This window comes from Phasianus colchicus, chromosome 5 (genome assembly GCF_987193195.1).
Source record: "Phasianus colchicus chromosome 5, bPhaCol1.hap1.1, whole genome shotgun sequence".
NCBI lineage: Eukaryota > Metazoa > Chordata > Aves > Galliformes > Phasianidae > Phasianus > Phasianus colchicus.
In genome coordinates, this window is record NC_143440.1 from 13,552,879 (window position 1) to 13,574,994 (window position 22,116).

Here is a 22,116-nt window from a genome sequence, read left to right on the forward strand (position 1 = left end):
GCTGGCATCCTTCCAGCCCACTTGTTCTTGGCTGCTACCTTTCTCACACAACAACTATCCCCATCCCCTCCAAAAACCGCACAGGGTGAACTGCACCTACAGCTATGCATTTCAACCCTTAAACAGCAAGGGAAAGTGTCCTGCCTTTAGCAATGCTCACAGGTCTTTTTTGCCCTATGACTACTAGTCCACACCAGTTTGACAGGTCTCTGACCGCAGATTTCAGAGATGAGAGGGAAGGATGAGAGCATTTCCAGGCTTAACTTCTGCTAAAACAAGATCCAAATACACTCCATCACTCCAGGAACCAGACAGAGATCAGCAGGTTTCAGGTGCAGGAGCTGCTCCTCAGCACTGCACAAGTAGTGATGCCTCAGGGGATTTGCATCTGCACTGCAGCATGAAGCACAGGATGTGCGTCTTTCCTCCTGCCCCAGACTACAGCCTTCTCAACTCCAGCTGACTGAAGGAGCCAGATAAGGGAGAGCTGATAACAGTTTCATTGGACACATGGTAATCCTGTGATCAGAATTGACAACTCTGATACAGCAGCTCCACAGTACACACTTTCCATTGGGGACTCCTCCCATTTCTACCTTTGCCCAACTTCTGCTGATAATAAACTACGGAAATAAGCACCAAGTTGTAAAGTCACATGCTCTGTAAATGACAACCCCTGGGCCCGGACACAGCCAAGCCACAGTCCACTGCCTGCCACACGTGCAGGCACCATGCTGTCCTCCCCTTGCAGTCACGAGCTGATCATCCAGTGAGCCAGCAGCAGACGAGAGGGACGGTGCCATCAGGTTGGCTGTGTGCACAAGGTGTGCATGTGGCAGGGGCAAAGATTTGCTGTTTAGTTCTACCAATGCAGTGTCACAGCTGGTGAGCACCAAGCACTCTGCTTTGCAAGAACAGGCCGTACAGAGCATGACACTGTGAGAAGTGCTTTACGGCTCTGTAGCATGGGTGTCTGGACATGAGACAAAGCACGTACCCTCCAACACTCCACACAGGTAGGTGTCCACATGTGTCTTGAATATCTCCATAGAAGGAGGCTCCACAACCTCTCTGGGCAACCTGTTCCAGTGCTCTGTCACCCCTACTGTTAAGGAAGTTCTTGTGCATGTTAGTACAGAACTTCCTGCGTTCAAGTTTCAGGCTAACTTATCTCAACAAAAGCAAACACACCACAGTCCAAAGACTAGCACAGGAATTACTACTACATTTTGTAATAACCATTCTTAGGTGATTAGCACTGCTTTACACCAATACACTGGAGTGATGAACAAGAACCAACTGCGAGAGCTGAGATCCAAGCCTTAAACAAATGCCTGTTCAGCTATAACTATGGGGATCTCTACTCAGCAATGTGGCACTCATTTTTCCACAAGGAATCCCTTCAGACACAATCCTCCCCTCCTGTATTTCATGCTCTGTCTCTATGTGCAAAGTCTGGAGGAGATGCAGAAGAGGCAGCCAGCTTCTCTGCTGCCTTCCTGGAAGAAAGGGTGACCCATGGAGCAGCACAGCCTTCATACAGGTCAGTGGCCAGTTGTGCTTAGAGACCTGCCAGAACCCCCCCTCTCACTGAGCAAAGCTACTTCTCAGCAAGTCTACCACAGGATGCCATTTGAGTGCAGAACCAAGCCCCCTGGCCTGCAGCTGTTTGCTGTACACAAACAAAGACACAGGCTTATGAAGCACTGGCCTACATTCAGAAATAGCACACTCCCAGGGAGGCAGGCAGGCACGCAAGTAGGAGGGGTGAGTGATGCTCATCTGACACACAGCCCCTGCCTGCATCTCCACAGACGCTGCAGGGTACAGCATGAGCACTGCAGCACCAGCACTTGTGTGTGCAGCCACTGCTTCTGAGGATCTGCAGCACGCATGGGCAGAGATGCTGCAGCACATACCAGCCCCTCAAGCAGCCTGTCAGCAGCTCGGATATGGCTTCTGCAAGGGAGGTTTGGAGGTACGGTGCCCACCCAGGCACAAGGGCTGCAGTTTGCCCTGCTGCTCCAAGAAACCTCTGCCCACACACAAGCATCAGATGTGACTGTCTCAGGCAGCAGTAAACCTGACTGCGACCAGGAAACCTTTCACTAGAAAAAGTATTGATTGTGAAGCTGCTGCTCATTACAATACAGTGGCTGGTTTTCCAACAGCTTGTTTCTCTCCAAGGCTAAAATGGAGATGACAGTACAAGAGGAGCATCATGCTCCGTGCCTCTAAGCAAGACTGTCCAATGCTTTTCCCACATGAAACATCACAGAAACAAGGAATAGAGCTCACAGCAATGAGCAGAAGCAACATGCAGTTTTGCTTCCATCCCAGTCATACTCCCATCGAATCCTAATGGAGACAGAGTGACACAGAAACTGTGTTCAAACACAGATGTTTTCTGCTCTCTCCCTGCCCCAATTCAGAGCACAGCCCTCACCAGCACACCACAGCACTCTGACACAGACAGCAGCCATGGGGGACACAGCATGCCAGGAACACCACCCTGTTGCCCTGGTGTTTGTGTTGCCCCCCAAATTGAAGTTCATTATTGCTCTCTCCCAAACATGCCTCCCTTTTCACTACGGGATATTGATCTATTTGAAATCAGACTCTGATGCTAGAATCAGATGCCTTTCAGGCACACAGTACTTCACCACACAGCACAGCTGTGAGCTCTGGCACTCAGTGAACCTACAGGAGCATTTTACTCCCAGCAGGAACAAACTCTTAATGCAAATCTCCCAGGTGTTAGACACACAAAGCAGGTATCAGTTCCTTAGTATCAGTCGCTTGTTCAATATCTGCCCCTACTTATTGCTCAGGGCTCATTAATGCAGGCAGGGCTGGGCAGTCACAGCCCTGTGGAATTCTCAGCACCAGGAAGTACTGCTAGAGTCCGTCTGTGGCTGATTGTTCTAAAAGATCAGCCTAAAACAAAGGTCAGGGCCCCCAACCACAAGGTCTCACCACTCAGTCCCACTTCTGCTTTCTCATCCCAGCACTAACAGGGCACTTCCTGTCTCAGTGTTTTCCTGCAGCAGCACCGGGAAGTAGAGTAGCTGAAATAACTCACTTTCTACCCCCCTACACGAATAACCTGGATAAATATTTCACACTGCTCTCAGTTTCATTACTGCAGTGGCAACTCTGTTCTATTTAAAAAGACTGTGCATAAGGGAGGTCTCCAGGCAGTGACAGAGGTCCTACGGCACTGCAATCAGACACTGGGCCCCATGCAGCTCTCCCACTACCTGGTACAGTTTGTAACAAAGAATTTGGGCATCTGACTCCCACAGGACTCAGCACAACTACAATACATTCAGGTTCTTTAGAAGCCCCAACAAGGGCAGCCCTCCTGATTGCACCTGGCAGGAGTCAAAGTCCAACTGGGCAGCACAGGGCCCAAATCTCACAGACTGCACACTCAGTCTGTCAAGCTAAGTTGGAATCCACATCTACCAAACAGTAGTGTGAAGGGAAAGAAAAAAAACAAAAAGACATTGCAAAATATTTTAGATATGCCATTTCTCAAGCTTGCCATCAGCTATTCAGTATACTTATGCAATCAAAAGGGAGGTAGCAGTAAAGAGCTCTTCAGCTGTCTTTAGTCAGCACCCTACTGTTTGTTTTTTTTTTAACTAGACTATTACCAAATTCAACCCAAAATTGGAAGATTTCTCCCAAATACAGACTGTTTTTTTTATTTTTATTTTGCATTATATGCAAGATGGGATCTAACTAATTGAAAACTTCAATGGATCTAGATCAGTGCCAGAGCAAAATGCCTCAGAGGGAATGGCTAAGGGTTTGTTTTTATTATTATTTTAAATCTTCACTTAATTCCAACATCATACCTAAGGATACCCAATAGCAGATGGAGGGGATGAGATGGGGACAGGAATACTGACAAATGGCTCCTCTGCAGGGTTTATGTCTGTCACCCCTCACAGGCTAATTGTGAGAGATGGGTGAGAAGTCTCAAGAAGAGCAAGTGTTTAGCTTCTACTTGCAATGCAGGGATTACCACGTGCATGGGGGAATTGCCAAATCCACAATGCTTAAAATCTTGTTTCAGGAGAACAGAGATCCATTTCAGCTCTTCCTACAGAAGGAGCTGCAGTGAGAGTGCCACTGCTGCACCAAGGATAATCTTTTAGAGCATCTCTTAGAAGTACCCTAAGGCTTACTATTAGCATTATACGCTTTACAGAGGAACTGCAAAGGCAGATCTTTAACTTTGCAGTATTTCTGTGCATGCTTGGAACCACTCCATCACACAGTACGATCAACCATCGGACTCTGTACATTTGGATATGTTTTTTCCCCGATTTATCTACATGTAATAATAGCAGGAACAAGTGTCTGCACAAAGTTCAAACCAATTTCCTTATTGAATGCCTTGCACAACTGCTTACCCAAGAGCCTTTAACAATATATTTGGTCCAATTATGGGGTTGACATAGAAGCATTTTCAGGCACCTCAGTATTAGCTGGAAAATCAATTTTTTTGACGTTTCTTTATCAATGGAGATAGCAGCTGTGATGTTTCACAGAAACCAGAAGATGCTACATTTTCAAAAGGATAGAAATCACATGAAAAGCACTTTGCCTCCAGTTGAGACCAAGAATTTTTCAGAGCTCCTTTATCAAAAGCAAATCACTTACATCCTAAGTACCTGAAAGGCATCCAGCTGTTTCATTAATCACCCAATATTAGGCATCTAACAACTTTCACACACACGTTCAAGATTATGAAACAAACAGCTTACCACTCTGCCTGAAGTCTCCAGAGTAAGTCAGTCAGGGGACAAAGAGCTTTAAGAAAACACTGTACAACAGATTAAAAAGACTTATGTTTACAGGAAATGTCTGGACAGCCAAGAAGAAACACTCAACCTCCAAGAACCTTCTCCCTGCAGGATACCTCCAACTAGACACAAGAACAGACATTAATACCATGAGTTACACGGTAAAATATTAGCATTTTACTCCTCAAGGCCCTAATTTAGTGTCCTATGTTCAGCAGAAAAGCATAGGAAAAAAAAAAGATTAATATTAGAATTATCCAACTGATAGTAGTCAGTTAGCTCCAGTCCCATGGACACCTGGCAGAACACAGTGCCAAATTCATTCATGCTGTCAATTAATGTTTCTAAACATTTCTTTTTCAGCACCCTGACTTCAGTGGGTGTTTTGTACCAATACTTTCCACATTATTAGACCTTCAAAGGATAAGATACCCAATGTCTTAAATGGTTATTGCTTGCAGACAGTAGAGCCACTGCCCCATCAGAATTGTTACCAGCAAGTAAAACGAAGGCAGGTATTGTCACAATTATTAATTTCCAAGCTTCCAAGTTCTTTCTCATCTACAACCAAATAATAGCAGCTGAGTTCCAAAGTATAAAATGTAATGTTGACTTTTAATTTGTTTGCTTTTTTAATGACTTAACAACCTATACAGCTCGCATGCCTCTCCCACAGGTCCAGTCATTACCTCGTGACTGGGTTGCTGCACATGCCATGAGCCATGCCTCTGTAACACACAATTCCCTGGGACACACAGCCATATCCACCAGCTACTGCACAACTCAAACAGAGCCACTACTCCAGTGCCTCCTGGCCCATTTTCTCCACCAAGGTTTCTGCTTTTCAGCTTCCTTTCAGCGCTGCCTTGTCTGAAAAAAAAAAAAAAACCAAAAAAAAACCCCAGTGGCTTTGCCTAAAGCTCCATCTTCTGGAGTCTTGGAACTTTGTTGAAAGATAAAACGGTACTAATTAAAAAGTAAAATAGTTCCTGACCTATGAAAAAGCAGTGAGTGCCGTGCAGTGGGAGCAGGGCTCTGCAATCTCCACATGGCTTGTAAGCACCTGAAAGGCCTGGCTCCACAGCAGCACACGCCTTGATACATTTTGCTTTTTTTTTTCTACAGCCCTTCTCAGCCAAGAAACCATTCCTGGTGGTTCATTTCCTGTCACCCTGCATTCACGTGGGCATAGAGTTCATTTTGCTGCATGCTCAGAAACATGTAAAATCACATCCCAGCACCAGAAATCACCGGTGCAAGTCTGCATTTGCCAGTGCTTCTGCTTTTGAACGAATGTTTTAGCATTCGCCTGGCTTCAAGCTACAAAAACACTACTTATCCACACTGTTAGCAAAAAGGGTTGCTAAAAAAAAAAAAAAATCTTTTCTCACAAATACCTGCATCTCAGTGGAACAGTGCACCATGAGATCCGAGCAAGGAAATCGGCGCACAAGACTGAATTAGGCGTGCTTGCATGGCGTGGCACTTCCTGGCAAAACTGAGACATTCACTTGGTCCTGAGCCAGGAGCAGAGCATTAGGGAAGCAGGGTTATGCAAAACATCCCTGGAGATTCTTGGTCTAAAAGAATTTGATTTTGAGCTTTTGGATAAATTCAATCCCAGAACAGAATGCAGGTGCAGACCTGCAGATCTACATCCTGCCTCCCAAAAATCACAAGTCACTGCACCTGGTTCTCCCATCAAAACTGATTAAATAGAATTGCTTGTCCAGATCCAGACATCAGAAAAAAAAAAAAATCACATTTCAGAAGAGGTTTCAGCTACAAGTTTGATTCTATACACTAGTCACAGAAGTGCTTTGGTTCTCAATCCCCCTAGTCTCAATGGGCACTGCCCATTATAGATGGAGATGAGAGCACTTCCAAGGCATGCATCCACACCGAGGACCCTGCAAACCTCAAGGCTGATCTCCAGGATCACCACACAAAAAGGGCCCAGGCTTGCCAGCACAAGAGCACAGCAGGTGAATGATTCTGGCTGTGTGCATGCAGGCTCCCTATTTCCCATAGCCATCCATCATTGCAGCAGGTCCATTTGTGCTATTTTTCTGTGGCTTGCAGCCATGTGTTCAAGAGGATGAGTGCAGAAAGAATCACTGTGCAGAGGCGTTCAGCACACACGGCTTTTGTCTGTGCTGAAACGACCTCCAGCCTCCCCCCAGAATTAACCACTGTGTTTCAGGCAAATGTCAGGCAGAGCATGCTCCCCCAGGGCCATCAGCCTCCCACAGTCTCCCAGCTGACGAAGGCTACCGAATGAGTGCTTGGGGAGGGGGCTGCTGATTGCAGAGACGGCTAATTTGTCCAGGCTGAGCACAAAAGGCAAAGTCACTGCCCTTTGGCACACAGTCTGGGAGGCAAGATGAAACATGTCAGTGTGACAGGTCAGAGACATCCCGCAGCCATCCTGCTGTGATCTTGGGAACCCTGCCAGAGGGAAGCTTTCATTTCTGGAGCATCCTCAACCCACTCTCTCTTTCGGAGTGCCCTTCTCCTTTCTATCCTCTCTCTCAACTGATGCTGCATTCTGCATGCTCCTGGAAAGAAATAGGGCGAACATAACCTGATTAACCAAGGGGACTTGGACAGAAGGGGGCGGGAGGTAGGAGATTAACACGCAGAGAAATACAGAGCCCTTCCCGCCTGCGTTAGCTCTCGCCTATTCAATAATTAAAGTGCTTTGTGGTGACTTTGGAATTTGCTATGAAAGCTTCTCGTAAACTCTGTTTCAGCATGCACACATCAAAAGAAAGAGAACATTTGGTCCGACAAGCTGAATTTTCTTTCCTACTCCAGGGTCAGTCAGGAGCTTAATAATCACTTGGACGCGAGCCTACAGCTCCATTTTAAAACATAAGGGTCCCCCTTGCTGTTGTTCATCTACTGACAGCTCAAATCCAGCTTTTATTTGGCCAGCCATATTTGAAGTGTGGGTTGGAAGTTAACACAGACTTTCTCCCTTTCACATGCAGAAAAACCCTCAAGGCAAACAGCAGTTCCTACAGGTTTATTTGAATAAAGAACGCGTTAAACAGGCCCTGACTTCCTTCATTCCCTTTTTTCTTTCTAGCCATTCTTGCTTGCTTACCGTATAGATGTTTCAGGAAAGTGTTCCCATATGCAGAAAAGATGCCTTTCCCGACCTTCATGGAGCTATTTTTGGCTACTCTTACTGCCTAAGAACTCTTACCGAGGTCATGCACCGAATTAACCGGCTGTCAGTAACCTTTCCCTAAAAGATATTAAATGCTACTGAGGGATTTTTGGTTTGTTTTTGCTTAAAAAAAAAAAAAAAAAAAACAACCAAAAAACAAAAAACCATCCCTAACATAATATCCTACTGACTCCAGATCTCCAGGTGTTCTGCTTGCAAGAGAGCATATTTTAACAGGGGATGCAAGAGAGATTATTAGTCAAAGAATGCACGTTCAGCATTACTGCTAGGCATATACAAACAGAAAGAAGAGAATAAGGACATATCCTTCACCTAGAAGATCCTAAAAATGCATTGAGTACCTTCAGCCTTCACTTCTCAGGACCAAGCCTGGGGATAGAAGTACTGTTTAGCTCTACAAGCTGCAGAATGAGTGAGATTTTTCTTCCTCATAATGCTGGGGGCACAAACAGCTGATAAGATTAAAAATGAAAGAACTCTGGACTGGCAGCAGCCAAACACACAGAATGCTATTCCATGAGATGCAGCAGACACAGCTCCTTCTGTCTAACACGTAAACGCATCACGTCACACCCTGGCCACCAGAGACCCAGGCTCTGCTCCATCTCTCATCTCACAGATTCTAATGCTGAAATTTCCCTGCCCAACTGGCATTGCACTGCCCACAAATACCTCAGCTTGGAGGCCAACAGTGAAGAAATGGGTGAAGCAATGGGTGAAGCCCACCTGCCTCAGAGACCAGTCTAAAAGCTTGTCACACGGCAAGGACAAGATGTATGCCAAGGGAACTGCACATCCCTGTTGCTGCTGCAAAAATCGTTCACTCTCATGCAATAAGCAAAAGATAATGCATGCCAGTATTTTTTCCCTAACATCAGAGCATTAAATATAAAAGGTCTTCCACAAATACACCATGAATCATGCATAGACTATAGGATGTATGGAACAGAAGTGACACGCTATTAGAAAAAAGGATATGAAAAAAGTAGTATGTAGGGAGTGTTCAGGAGGTACAGTATTCAGAAACTGAACTTTTCTGCAAACACACACCTCACAGAAATCAGACCTATCTTCTAGTCTCTCACATTTTCTTTTTGATCAAACGGATGCATTTTAAAAGGGCACCTGCACTGAGATACTGCTGCTTAGGGCCAGAGCCACACAGGGTCTACAAATACAGCTGAATCTGGATAGAAGTATGAGAAAAACATGAGGTTGGAGAGAATCGGTGAGATACCATGCATTTGCCACACCCAGGACACAGGCTGCCCATTCCTTTTACCATTAGGCCCACACTAGAGAAATAACAGATTCTGCAAGCATCCAGATTGCTTCTGCAGCAGCTCAAAGTCAGGCACCCACTCTCTTTTGTAACACCCTCCTCTTTAAGAAAGACTTACAGATTACAAAACAACAGGACTATGCCCTGCAAATATTTACTAAATATTTGTGGAGTTTCATCTAAACACATGAATCAAGGCACCACAAACCAGCAACTCCAGGCTCAGCACAGTGATGCAGAAATGATTTGTTACCAGTCCATAGGCAAGGAGCAAGATTTCATTGCCTGTTTAAAATTGAAGCACACATAAAAAAAAAACAAATTGATAAAACTACAGGTCAATATTCACATAACATTCCTGAAAATATCCAGTGTGCTAACACTAGAGGCATGTTTAGTAACTATTTTGCCCTTCTGTGGTTCCACTTTCACTTCTCAGCTTTGTTTTATCTCTTCAGTTAGCAAGCTTTTTGCTAAGGAGAGCCACTGCATGTCTGATCACTGCTGTCCCAGTGCTAGAGATGTTGGTACCTGCCTGGAATCCATTAAAAAAATCTCTGTCATCGTGTAAGGAAACAGAGTCAAAAGACCAGTCAGTGCTCTTCAGCCAAACAGGCTGCACCTCTCACTATTCAATCTCATCTTCCTTTGAAAACACTGACAAAATTTAGGCCTTCAGTACTGAGTCACCATGCACCATATCATGTTTCAATTAAGAATTAGGGAAATTTGAAATTAAAAAAAAAAAAAAAAAAGAAGGAAAATCAAGACTGGAAAAGTTTATGATCATCCTGAAAATAATCACAAATCAGCCCCCTCTTACTGCCACGCCACACTCTGAACCTCTACCTGAGGCACAGCAGAACCTCAGAGCACACACCTATCTTTGCTGTAAAAAGAATGAGGTATACAGCAAAAACTCCTGTGAGGAAAATACAGATCACATAATTCCTATGGCAGTCAGCTAACATAGAACTACAACATACCTAGATGATGGGGTAAACTTCTAACAGGTAACACAAGCTAGGAGAACTTGGTCATTAAGAAAAAGTTGTGTGTATTTCTTTGTCTTAGCTACCTTCTGCTTATAAAATAAAATTAAGCAACAAAACATAAAAGCCTAGGAACCAGAACTCCTTAAAAGATAACCTAACAGTTATTCTGGAGCGTTGTTCTATTTCCACTCCAGCAGCACATTCTGCTGGGAGTACATATGATATAGATGGTATTTAAGAACCCTGCCCCATAACCTCTCAGGACAGTACCTGCCTTCCACCATCTGCCCACAAGGCTGTGTTCACCCACAGAGAGACCAACAACAACCACCACAAAAACAAAGACATAAAAGAGTACCTTGTGCAGAGACAGTGAAGCCATTTCTCCCATCTGAGAACAGCAGAAGAGTTCAACTCTGTAACACAAGCCGCAGCCACCCGCCAGGACTGCTATCATCCTAGGGCTGAGCCAGCCCAGCTGCAGCTCTTTTAAAGAGCCTCAGGTGTGGGGGACTGAAATGAAGGCAGCTGGTTGCCTGGCTCCATTCTATTGATAAGTTTGCTGAACTGCAAGTTAAGCTTCACCTTTCTTCTCCCACAGCCTTTCCCAGGGAATGAATAATCATTTATTGCGTAGTCATCTGTAGGCACACACATTTTCTACATCTGCTGGAAAATGTACAAAACCAGGAGGTAATTATGTCCCAGTCTCCAGCTTTTCTACTCCAGATAAAATCCAGAACTGGATTTTATTTACCAAGATCACAAAGAGCTACAGAAAGTAAGCCGTGTATTACAAGCTCCAGAAACCACTATGTAAAAGTTGTATTTTATAGCACTGATGTCTGAAGCAAAAGCTTTGAGGAAAAGAATCCTCCATACTGAAGCGTGTCCCTCATGAAAACAAGGAACAAACTATTTTTGTTGTCTAGAACTTCCTTGACCATCCAACTTTATGCTGCTGAAGAGTCCTGACTACGGTGCTGCTGTCTCCTAAACAGATTAAAGAGACAAAGGGATGAGTTCACATTTTGCTTGTGCAGTTTCTGGAGGGCTGGCAGGGCAGTAAGTCTCATGCCTGTATGTTCAGGGAGACTCTCAGTTTTCTACAGTGGTCATATGGCCCAGTATCTTCAACTACCAGATGCCAAGTTTCCAACAGTATAACTTGGCATTTTGTTTCATGGAAATGAGAGTTCTGCCATAGTCATATTTGCATGGGAGAGAATAGATAACCCCCTGTAATTCTGAATATGCCCAGGGTCAATCAGATATGCAAAATCTGGAATGCTAGAAAGTATCTTTGAGAAAGAGAATACTGTGATGAGACTTACTCTGCTGTAACTTATCTTGCTTTTATTCTTTGGCACACACTAAGCCCACAGAACACTCAAGCCTGTTTATGCATTCCTTGAAGGGTCCATTATCATCTTCTTTGCTGCCATCCCTCTTATGGAAGGAAATAACAAATGATGTATGTTCTTCATTGGAGGGGAGACCACACTGTCCCATTAAGTGCACTGTCTCCCAAATGGCAAGAACCAGTGAAAAAAAAAAGTTGCCTTTGCAGGACTCCACAGCTCTTTATCTTGAGCTAGCCATTATGCTGGCATGGGATGTACTTGAGAAGGGGTCCTGGGAAAATCAAAACTGACAGCTGCAGAATGAATATGAATATTAAAATAAGGGCAAGGAGGCGTCTGCTCCAGATGGAATATAGGGACATGCCTCTGACCTTTTGCTGCTGAACCTGCCTGCCCTCTGGAATTGGCAAGCTGCAGTGGCAGCGGTCTGCAGCCCTCCTCTCATATCCCTTAATGGCTCCTTACTGTAATTTATAGAAAGTCTCCACTTACTGCAACCTGCCAGGCACTCAAAAACAGCATGAGAAACAGAAGGAGTTTTGCTACTGCCAGTTTAGGAGGCAGCAGTGAGAATGCGTTAATGATTTCGCTCTTTTGACTATCAGTAGAAGGCAGGTGCTGAACCAGCTGAGACATCTGGGCGACTTTGTTAGGCAAAGACTGAGTAGTGATTCCTACCCACCAGGCTGTCCTTACTCTACTCTCTGACCATGTGATTTATCTGAGCGTCCCATTTCCTGCAGTTCCTAAGAAAATGAGTAAATATTCAATTATGTAAAAGGCTGGGTTTGGCTTGAAGAATTCTGCACAAGTGACTCATGCTTCCATGAGTAAATTCTGTCCTTTAGAGAGCAAGACAGTTATGTATTCTGTTTTGTCCAGTGACAGTTTGGGAAGCTGCTACAAGAAAAAACATTAGCTTTATATAGAATGTGTAATCCATTGCTCTTGTGCTTGCAAACATAACCAGCCTTTTTGGGTGAAAAGAAAAACTGATGTAACTTGGAAGTTCTGAGTACTGAAACGTCTGCTAGAAAGCAGATTGCAATTTAAAAAACAAAAAAAGGTCAAACAAAAGGACACTGGGGAAGTAAGTCCTTCAGAAAATGACACTTATTTACACAGGTCTCCATATATTTTGCCCTAGTGCACACTTACAAATAGTGGGCTGCAGAAATATAGATGTAAAAAGCATCCGGAAATGAGAATTGCATCAGCTAGCACATCCCCCCACCCCACCCACTTGCCACAATGACAGTGCAAATAAAGAGAAGCAGCAAAAGCAGGAGATCTCTGCAATAGCAGTGCCCTTACTGTAACATGCTTGCATGGAAACGTGGGAGAGGGGTCCAGTAGTGTTCAGACTGTGGCTAATCAGGTATGTGTAGTGATACCTGTTACTGCAAGCCAAAGTGAAATTCATCCTTTAGCTTTTAGTTTTCTTAGGACAGTTCAAATGATTTGATGTGGCTGTGCTGTCAAAGTTGGAAGAACACAAAATAAGAACACTTATGGAGTGTGAACCTATATTCTGTATTTTACCCTTAGAAGTATCTAAAAATTGGAAGAGTTCTGGCTCTGGGAGCTTTTCTGTGTTGACATTTTAGCCAATCTTTTGAGTATGCCAATCTTCTGATCAAGGCACTTAGTGCTGGGATCCAGCCTTCTCTGATTAAGATAAAGAACATCCATCATTTTCATTTTGCTTCAAAATGCTGTTTCATAATTAAGAAAGTCCTACAATACCACCATCCAGCAGATAAAGACTCTTCCCATTTTATAAAGGAGAAACTAAGCCATAAAACTGGATGAATCTGTTCAGGTCTCAGCATAAATTAAAGGGAGAGACAAGACTGGAACATGACATAGCTATGTCCAGATATGTCCAGTGCCAGGTTCATTCTTTCACGTGCTGACGTATTATGAAAGCAAAGCCCTCAGAGTCAGAGCAAAAGTAGGACAGATCATGCTGGGAATAACATTGCTAAGTTTTAGGAGCAAGTTAGACCTCAGATAGAACAGCGAGATTTCACTGACCTCTCTCCATGGCTGGTCAGCACCAACAGTGGGTTAATGCCAACCTCCTAGCTGGCTTGGCTCATACTGCAGGTATGTTCATGTTGCAGTTTGGCATCATCATCCACACCAGCAGCACTATCAGATTGGACTTAGCCTTTCAGGAGCAAGGACCTGAGAAAATGTGAGAACAGAAGTTAAACAACGCTATGTAGAACCTCTTGCATAGCAGCACCAATGCTCAATCAAATGCCACCTGAGTTCAGTGGAAATGCTCTGCTCGTTAGCCTGAGGGAAAAAATAAAAATGTTTCCTTATTCAGCAACTTCTATTGCTTTATTTTTCATGTTTAGTCTGTGAAAGCTAATATGGAAAAGAAGGGAAGCAGGCTGAGGAAGGGACAATCTTCCCTGGAGAGACTTTGTCACATTTCAAACATTTCCACCACTCTAGCTTCAGCACCTCCCACTACTGCAATGGAAGGTAGAAGTGAAAAAATAACAGGAAGAATAAAATTCCTTATGTACACAAGTGAGGAAAATTAGCCCCATCCCTACAGTCAAAGTCAGTCACTTAAAAGCAATCACAACAAACCTTGCCTCCATCTTCCATGTGCAAGAACAATGCCTTTCATTTGCTCACCTCATTCTGTTGTTTTTTTTTTTTTTTAATGAGTCTGTCAATCATGCCAGATGACTGCTCACCTCCTGAGCTTCTACTGCTGCTCCTAAGATCATAAAGGACACGTAAAAAGAAAAATTTGGCATTTGCAACCTTCACATTTTTGTAAGCCAGGTTAGTTAACACTAGCATATTAAAACCTGTAACTCATTTTTAACAAAACAAGGCTTCTGATCCGCTGACCATCACTGACAACATGTTGGGACCATGATGGTATTGAAACATCCTAGTCAGCTTGCTCTGGCCTACTGTATTAAAGGCAGGCCCTCTGGTATTTGAATAGGCACTAGACAGCTAAGAGGAACCTGATGCTATAAGTTACCTTATGTTATAAATAATGGAGATTTGGTCTCAGTTCTGTTCTCAGTAACAAGCAGCACAAACATGAGCAAGTGAAGATTTTACTAGAGCCTATACCCCCAAAACCACATCCAATTTTATTTGCCTGAGCCACAGAATTAGAACTATCCTACCATACCAACATTTTTATCTTAAAAGCTTTGGTTTCACCACGAATGGTAAAGTACCATTTGCTCTATGCTAGTTACATATTTAATGTGCCCATTAGCCTATCCAGACAGCCATGTCTTATCTTACATTCAGAATCTTTGGAAGCCACATTTTTTATTGAGAGAAAACGTTTATTGATGTTTTTCTGTCAACTGTTCATTTTCTATCCTTCCAGACAGAGGCTAACACTCACAGTGTTGTGTAGATGCAGATGTCTACAACTGGATGAGATGTTCACGCCCATGCACACATAGCATCAATATAAATTCCTGGGATGCAGAACTGAACTTCCTAATCTGCCCTCGAGACTGCTGACGGAACGAGGTGCTCAGCGAACCCCACGTAATACTGAATGGCACAACTACGTTCTGCGGTTGCCTTTTGTTCTGCCTTCCTGCGGCCTTAGGGCTGCTCAGCACCCACCGGCACCTTCCCCTCTGCCCCACAGCTCCTGCAGCCCACCTTCACACCTCACGGCAACCACTGGTCCCTCAGCACCAGCAATGCACGCAGCACTTCTGGTTTTTGCAGCCAACACGTCCGTTGGTGAAAGGACCCGTCTTTATCGCGAGAACCAAAACTGTGTTTCTGGCTTGAGATTGATGCACATCTCTCCTTATGCTATTTTTCAAGCCTTTTCAGGTGTTTCCTCAGCTGCGTTTCTTGTTTCTTTGGTCTCACTAATGGACTCTCAAAGAAATGAGGCACCAACCCCGTCAGAACGGAACGCTGCGATGTCGCAGCGGCAAGTTCCCTCACTTGCAAAGTGCGAGCCTCACGCACAATAAGATACACCCACGGGCACGTAAATGGCACGGGTTGCTGAGAGCAGTTGTGTGGGACAACCCCGTACCGTACGCCGGCACAGGGCGGGCTGTGCGGATCCCCTCACACGGAGGGCAGCGCAGCGCACACCGCACCGCTCTCAGCCCCTCAGCGGGCGCGCGTCCACTGACCGCGCCGCGCCGCGCCGTTCCGCCGCCAGCCGCACGGCCGCCCGCTCCGCTCACCCTCCCCCGCCGCCCGCCGCCCCGACGTGTCTGCGGGCACGTCCCCATCGCCGCGTCCCGCCCGCCGCACGTCAGCCGCCCGGCCCTTATTTAAGGCGGCGGCCGCCTCACCCGCCCCGCCACGACCGCCGCCGCGCTGCAAGGGAAAAACACCGGGTAGGTGCCGGCCGGGGCGTTCGCTGAAGGGGAGAGGTGAGGGAGGGGAGCCGCTCCGGGGAAGGTGCGGTGGCCGCTGGCTCCCGCGCCGGGACTCGAGCCGCGCCAGCACCGCCGAGCACAACACGGGCGCGCGGCTGCGATTCCTCTCCTCGCTGCCTGCGTGCCCTGCTGGGAAGGGAGAGCTTGGCACGTGGAGGTTACAGCCCGTCTAACCACGTCGATGGCTTAAAAAAATAAAATAAAATTGAGGCTGGGAGAGCTGGTAGCCGTACTCAGGAGTATTATGTTCCAGGGACGTGAGGAGCGCGGTGCCTTAGTGCGGGATGCAGGTGCTGCTTGGAAACAAATTCGTAAAGTAGACTTTGAGGAGCACAGCGTTTCTGCGAAGGCCTTGTGGAGGTGTTGTGTAACTTCAGCTCCGAAAAGGCTTGAGACATAGAGTACTGGTTTTTCAGGGCAGCGGGACTGGAGGTTGGTAGGCTGTACTGGCTGCAGAAGCACTAAAATGGCTTCCTTTACCTACACGTAACATGGATGATCACTTAGAGCATTCTGCTAATGCTGCTGGAGTGCCATCCAGCTATATAATCAATACTGCTCAGGCTGTGTTTGCAGGAACAGTCTTAAACAGTGGATTGGCAACAGCAGTTCAGCTTTTAACCATTTGGTCTTGTTGCCAGATACCTTAGGCATGTAATTTAGACACATTTTCTTACTATCTCTTACGATTTCATTTTACCATCTGCTTGTTTTGAGTATTCCAGTTTCTGGAAGCTCCAAAGCCTGCAGAAATAACGCACTGCTTTTCTTTCAGCTGTGCACCATGTCTCTCAAGGATCATCTCATCCACAACGTCCACCATGAGGAGCACCCTCATGCCCACAATAAGATCAGCGTGGTCGGTGTGGGTGCGGTTGGAATGGCTTGTGCCATCAGCATCCTGATGAAGGTAGGTGTCAAGCTGGGGATGAAGCAACGCAGTTCAGACTACCTGAAACCTCAGAGGAATAAGAAGTAATCTCCCTTACTAGATTAATTGAGCTAGCATGTATGATAACCTTTTGGTTGTAATTCCTTTACTTGAGCCTGAAAAGAAGCAGAAAATTTCAGTAATTTCCTGTTGATGGCTTGTAGTTTTTCTAAACCATGTTTTCTTCAGTATCAGACACAATATGCTCTGACTTAGGAGCTGTATTTACCATTGGCTAACTTCCAGATGCCCTTCTAAGATGAAGCCATCTAAGATTCCTAGGCATACAGAAAGAGTAAGAACTGAGGAGTCATTTTGTCTAAAGCTGAGAAGAGTAAGTAACGGAATAGTTCTCAGCAGAGTGAATTGGAAAAAGCGGTCCAAGGCAGTCTGAATTGTCTTCCGCATTGCATTGTTACATTGAAAGTGCTGTAGCAACACCAGGCTTGTTTTACTTAATTGCAAAGTAGGTTGCTTATGAACAACTATAATCACTGTCCTGCTAAATTGTCCAACTATTTGACATTGAATGTAGATATGAAAGGTATACAACTAACTCAAGTGGATATCCTGGGAGACTGATTTAAATACCCGGTTTGGGAGGAAGTTAAGTGATGTTGATAAATTCAATTGCTTGAATAGATGGCTACTCATAAAAGAACCGTAACTTCACAGTTTTCTCTGAGTAAATAACTCAATTTGTAATAAACGGAACTCCTTAATGCTGGTCTCACACAGGACTTGGCAGATGAACTTACCCTTGTTGATGTTGTGGAGGACAAGCTGAAAGGAGAAATGCTTGATCTCCAGCATGGCAGCCTCTTTCTCCGAACACCAAAGATTACATCTGGCAAAGGCAAGTAGTTGGTTCCAATGGAGTCACCTATTTCTAGTTGATAGCAACATCAAACTGTCCATCCACGTTTAGCACTTGTCCCGTCATCCTAATCACAAGGGATGCTAACTTCATTTCTGTTTCTACAGAAACAGTACTAAGCTGACATAGTTTGATGCATCTTTTTAAGGTTGGTCCAATTAGTACTTTGAGTACAGAAAAATAAATTTCTTAAGTACTCATGGACCTCTAAGAATTTTCTTTCACAGGCAGTTAGCTTCTGAATCCTTTTCTGGTCATCTGTCAGCTATAAATGGTGGATGGCTTGAAGCTTAATGATAGCTTGACCAGGGCAAGTAATAGCCATCTCACACCCTAGTAAATGTGTGTCTCCAGCATCCACAGGTAGATGACGAGAACGGTGCCTTCTTCCTTCTCCTCCTGTGCAACTGTTCCATTGGAGGCCATCCCAACAGCTACCCCCTATGCCCACCAATGGCTGACAAGCATGAAATATCATTGGTCAAGTTCTGCTTAGTAAGACTTGAACATGCTTTTAAGATTGCCACTTGCAGTGATAAACTTTTAGTAGATACAAAGTCTAGAGTAACAACCCTCAAACTTGAGAGTTTTAGATATCTATGCTAAAAGCAACTAGACTCCTGAACCGTAGATAGAAAGAGGTCATGTTTGACACACAGCCTTTTGTCTTCAGATTACAGTGTGACTGCACACTCCAAGCTGGTCATTGTCACTGCTGGTGCCCGTCAGCAAGAAGGAGAAAGCCGTCTTAACTTGGTCCAACGCAACGTCAATATCTTCAAATTCATCATTCCCAATGTTGTGAAATACAGTCCTCACTGCAAGCTGCTGATTGTCTCAAACCCAGGTTTGTCTTGTGTTGCTTAGCAAGAGATTTGGTTTAGAATAGCGTTTTCTTCAGTATAGTGGTGTCAGTATATCGATATAGCCAAGCATAGATTTTAGCAAAGTAGCTATGCCAACTGAGCGCGTAGCAAGAAGTGTCACCTTCCCTCTCCATACTCAGCAAGTTGATGCTTTGAGAGGTAAATTAGGCTCCCTTCAACTTCGGGCTGCCAGTTCAGTACAGGACAAAGTAGGGAGCACTGGTAATTAGATGCATAGTATCAGCAGCCTCTTAATTTTGCAATTAAAACAGTCCTCATGTTAGCCCACTGCTGGGCCTGGTGATGAGTATTACTTCACTCTCTATGCCACCTGGCATGCACATAAAATCCCTACAGATAAGCAGAAGATACTACCCCAGATATCAGACTGCTCGTGACTGGCACTTATTCTCCCTGTTCTTCTTACAGTGGACATTTTGACCTATGTGGCCTGGAAGATCAGTGGCTTTCCTAAACACCGTGTTATTGGTAGTGGCTGCAATCTGGACTCAGCCCGTTTCCGCCACCTCATGGGAGAAAGACTGGGCATCCATCCTCTGAGCTGCCATGGGTGGATTGTTGGAGAGCATGGAGACTCCAGTGGTAAGGGCAAAATCTGGCTGTTACACAGAGCTTCTTCTCATACTTTTTTTTGCAAGAAACATAAGCTGCAAGGGCTACACCAGAATGCTGCTCAGAAACTCATGCAGTGCAGGAACTTAAGAATGCAAGTCCTACTTTAGGTCTTCTACAGCAACAGAGTAACCCTAGATGATCTATATTTGACCTGAGTTACTCTGCTTAGAAAAGGTCATTACTGTAACCTAAGGAGACTAAAAATGTCTAGGCTAAGTTGTTCTCATAACTCTCTAAAAAGCATACTGAAGCAGCAAGACGGTAAAGATCTCTGCAAGAGACTCCCAGAGATCCCCACTATATATAGCGGAAGTCACTCAGTTGTCTTCACTGGCATTTCATTACTTCAAGAGCCATATTTAAGAATGGAAGCGTGGAGTCAAGTTTAGATGAGGACAAGAGAAAGAACAATACTGTTCTCACTTAGTCTGCACTTCTCTAGCAACAGCAGAGCAGCACTGTCTGCTTCCTGACACCCAAAGAGCGCATTTGGAATCCATCTTTATTTTGAGGAACTGTTGCAAAGTCTGGAGTTACTACCATTTTTAGTTCATGTTGCTTAGGTGTTTTGCTTTCATAAAGGTACATTCAAACCCTGCAACATGTATCAAGAAAGGTGTTCATGAGTTGTGGGTTTCTTAACCCTACAACTCCATTTGGTCTCATATTTCATACTATTTTTGGAATCAAATCCAAATCTGTGATGTGTCACAAACTAATCCAGGTAGTTCCTACCTTAACTGTTAACTTGAGAATTAAACCGTTGTCTTTTGGTTGGGAAGATTCTTTGTGAGGTAATTTAATCTCTCTGCAACTCAGTGCCTGTCTGGAGCGGAGTCAATGTTGCTGGTGTCTCCCTGAAGGCTCTTCATCCAGACATGGGAACTGATGCAGATAAGGAGCACTGGAAGGAGATTCACAAGCAGGTGGTGGACAGGTAATACCACTTTTAGTTCTCCATCGTATGATCTCATGTTGAAGGAAAACATCTCTGAAATGCATCACTGATTTCTGGTTTAGTAAGTGGCCCAAAACGAAGGTAAAAAAATGCAGAAATAATACAATTTCAAAGTTCTAAGGACTGATGTAGATTTGGCAGAATTAATTTCTCATGGTTAGCAAGCTTTAAGTAAAGAAAATGTTTTAACTTCCAAGTTTATAGTGTTAATGAGGGGCATGGTGTGAAGTACAAACAGTGCATTTCAATCCTGTCAGCTATCAGTCAAGTTTCCACTGTCTCCAAATTGTTTAAGGGATCAAAAGCCTTTCCTACAGCTGTCAATTAGTTCCACTGAAGCTACTTGTTTTTTTTAATAAGTAACTTTCACTCTACAGTGCCTATGAGGTCATCAAACTGAAGGGGTACACATCATGGGCTATTGGCCTTTCTGTGGCAGATCTAGCTGAAACTATTATGAAGAACTTAAGAAGAGTGCACCCAATCTCTACAGCTGTTAAGGTGAGCAGCTCCTTCTTGCTGACTTTTGTTTTAACTGAGAACTAAAAACTTAAGAATCCTGAGGAACAGTGATACCATTCTAATTTCCATTAAGCTTGCTTGAATTTTCCACATTAGAATACTCTAAAAAACAGATGTATACAAATCCTAGCCTAACTATCCTTACCTACTTTTCAGGGCTTGCATGGAATAAAAGATGATGTCTTCCTAAGTGTTCCTTGTGTACTGGGCAGCAGTGGCATCACTGATGTAGTGAAGATGATCCTAAAACCTGATGAAGAGGAGAAAATAAAGAAGAGTGCAGATACACTGTGGGGAATTCAGAAGGAACTACAGTTCTAAAGCTGTCCAAGCAATTCACTATTTGCAGTTTTAACGGTTTAGTGGTTTGTCTTAATGTTGCACTTTCCAAGTAGGTCAAATCCTTTGGTGTATGTATTTCAACTAGAACACAAACAAAAATCTGAACAAATGAGTTTCCTGAAGATGGCAATTAGGAAACTATTCTAGGGTTTTCCCTGTTCTCAGACACTTATATTCTTAGCCATAGCTCCAGCCACCTAGTATTGTACAGTGAAGTGGTGTGACATCAATCCAGCATTCAAAGCAGCACTGCCTTTTCCTCACGTTGTTTAAGCATTAGCCCAGAACAATAACCAACCAGCTAACTAACACAACGTGAAACCAAAGACTATTTCCTTGCAGTCACAGGATTGTCAAACTAATTGACAAACCTTCTCTGCCAGCTGAATAGCTTAAATATTTCACTGTTGGTAGGTCCAAATATTTTCCTAACACTTCTTTGGAACTTGTGTATACCTTTTTTTTAGAGGAACTTATTTTTGTGTACTGTATCAGACTAGTTGTAAATTTGTCTCCAAAGCACATTTAAAGAAAAGGTTAAAGTTTATATATGCAACAAGACAATGACCTGTAGTACCAGCTCCAACACCAAATAAACCATGAAACGTATTTCAGCCTCCTGAGTCTTTTTTGATAGGGCATTCTGGTCCATCGTGTTCTTGGCCTTGGAGGCAGTAGTATATCAACAAATGCAGAAGTCTTTGTTTTTCCTAGCATTCTTTTTTAGAAGAAAGCCCAAAAACCATTAAGGCTTTTAAAGGTACTGCATGATACACTCCACAACAGCCATAACCTGATGGTAGAACAAGGCAAGACAAGAGAACCATTGCTAAGCTTAATTAGGAAAATAATCATTGAATGTCAGCAGCTACATCAAACAGCGGTGCCTTGAATTTTTGAGGTTTCCAGCTTTCA

General features: G+C 44.2%; 1 protein-coding gene and 1 long non-coding RNA gene across 3 annotated transcripts in view; one reads left to right on the plus strand and one right to left on the minus strand.

Annotated features, from left to right (window-relative positions):
* The window catches only part of LOC149917751 (uncharacterized), a 40,189-nt gene extending 24,346 nt beyond the window's left edge, over positions 1–15,843 (minus strand). The window contains exons 1-3 of one of the 2 annotated variants that reach the window (XR_016466717.1): positions 15,055–15,843; positions 14,313–14,397; positions 13,692–13,844 (exon numbers count right to left, since the gene is read on the minus strand). This is a non-coding gene — a long non-coding RNA (uncharacterized LOC149917751). Of the gene's footprint in view, positions 1–13,691; positions 14,398–15,054 lie in introns of both variants that reach the window. The other variant, XR_016466716.1, reaches the window with a different exon arrangement.
* A 30-nt stretch (positions 15,844–15,873) lies between these two features.
* LOC116243001 (L-lactate dehydrogenase A chain) lies at positions 15,874–21,810 on the plus strand. Its single transcript, XM_031614074.2, has 8 exons — positions 15,874–16,027; positions 16,845–16,979; positions 17,739–17,856; positions 18,551–18,724; positions 19,173–19,346; positions 20,199–20,316; positions 20,715–20,838; positions 21,016–21,810. The coding sequence occupies exons 2-8, from the start codon at positions 16,854–16,856 to the stop codon at positions 21,178–21,180; spliced, it is 999 nt and encodes a 332-aa protein (XP_031469934.2). The 5' UTR covers positions 15,874–16,027; positions 16,845–16,853; the 3' UTR covers positions 21,181–21,810.
* Positions 21,811–22,116: the final 306 nt, after the last annotated feature.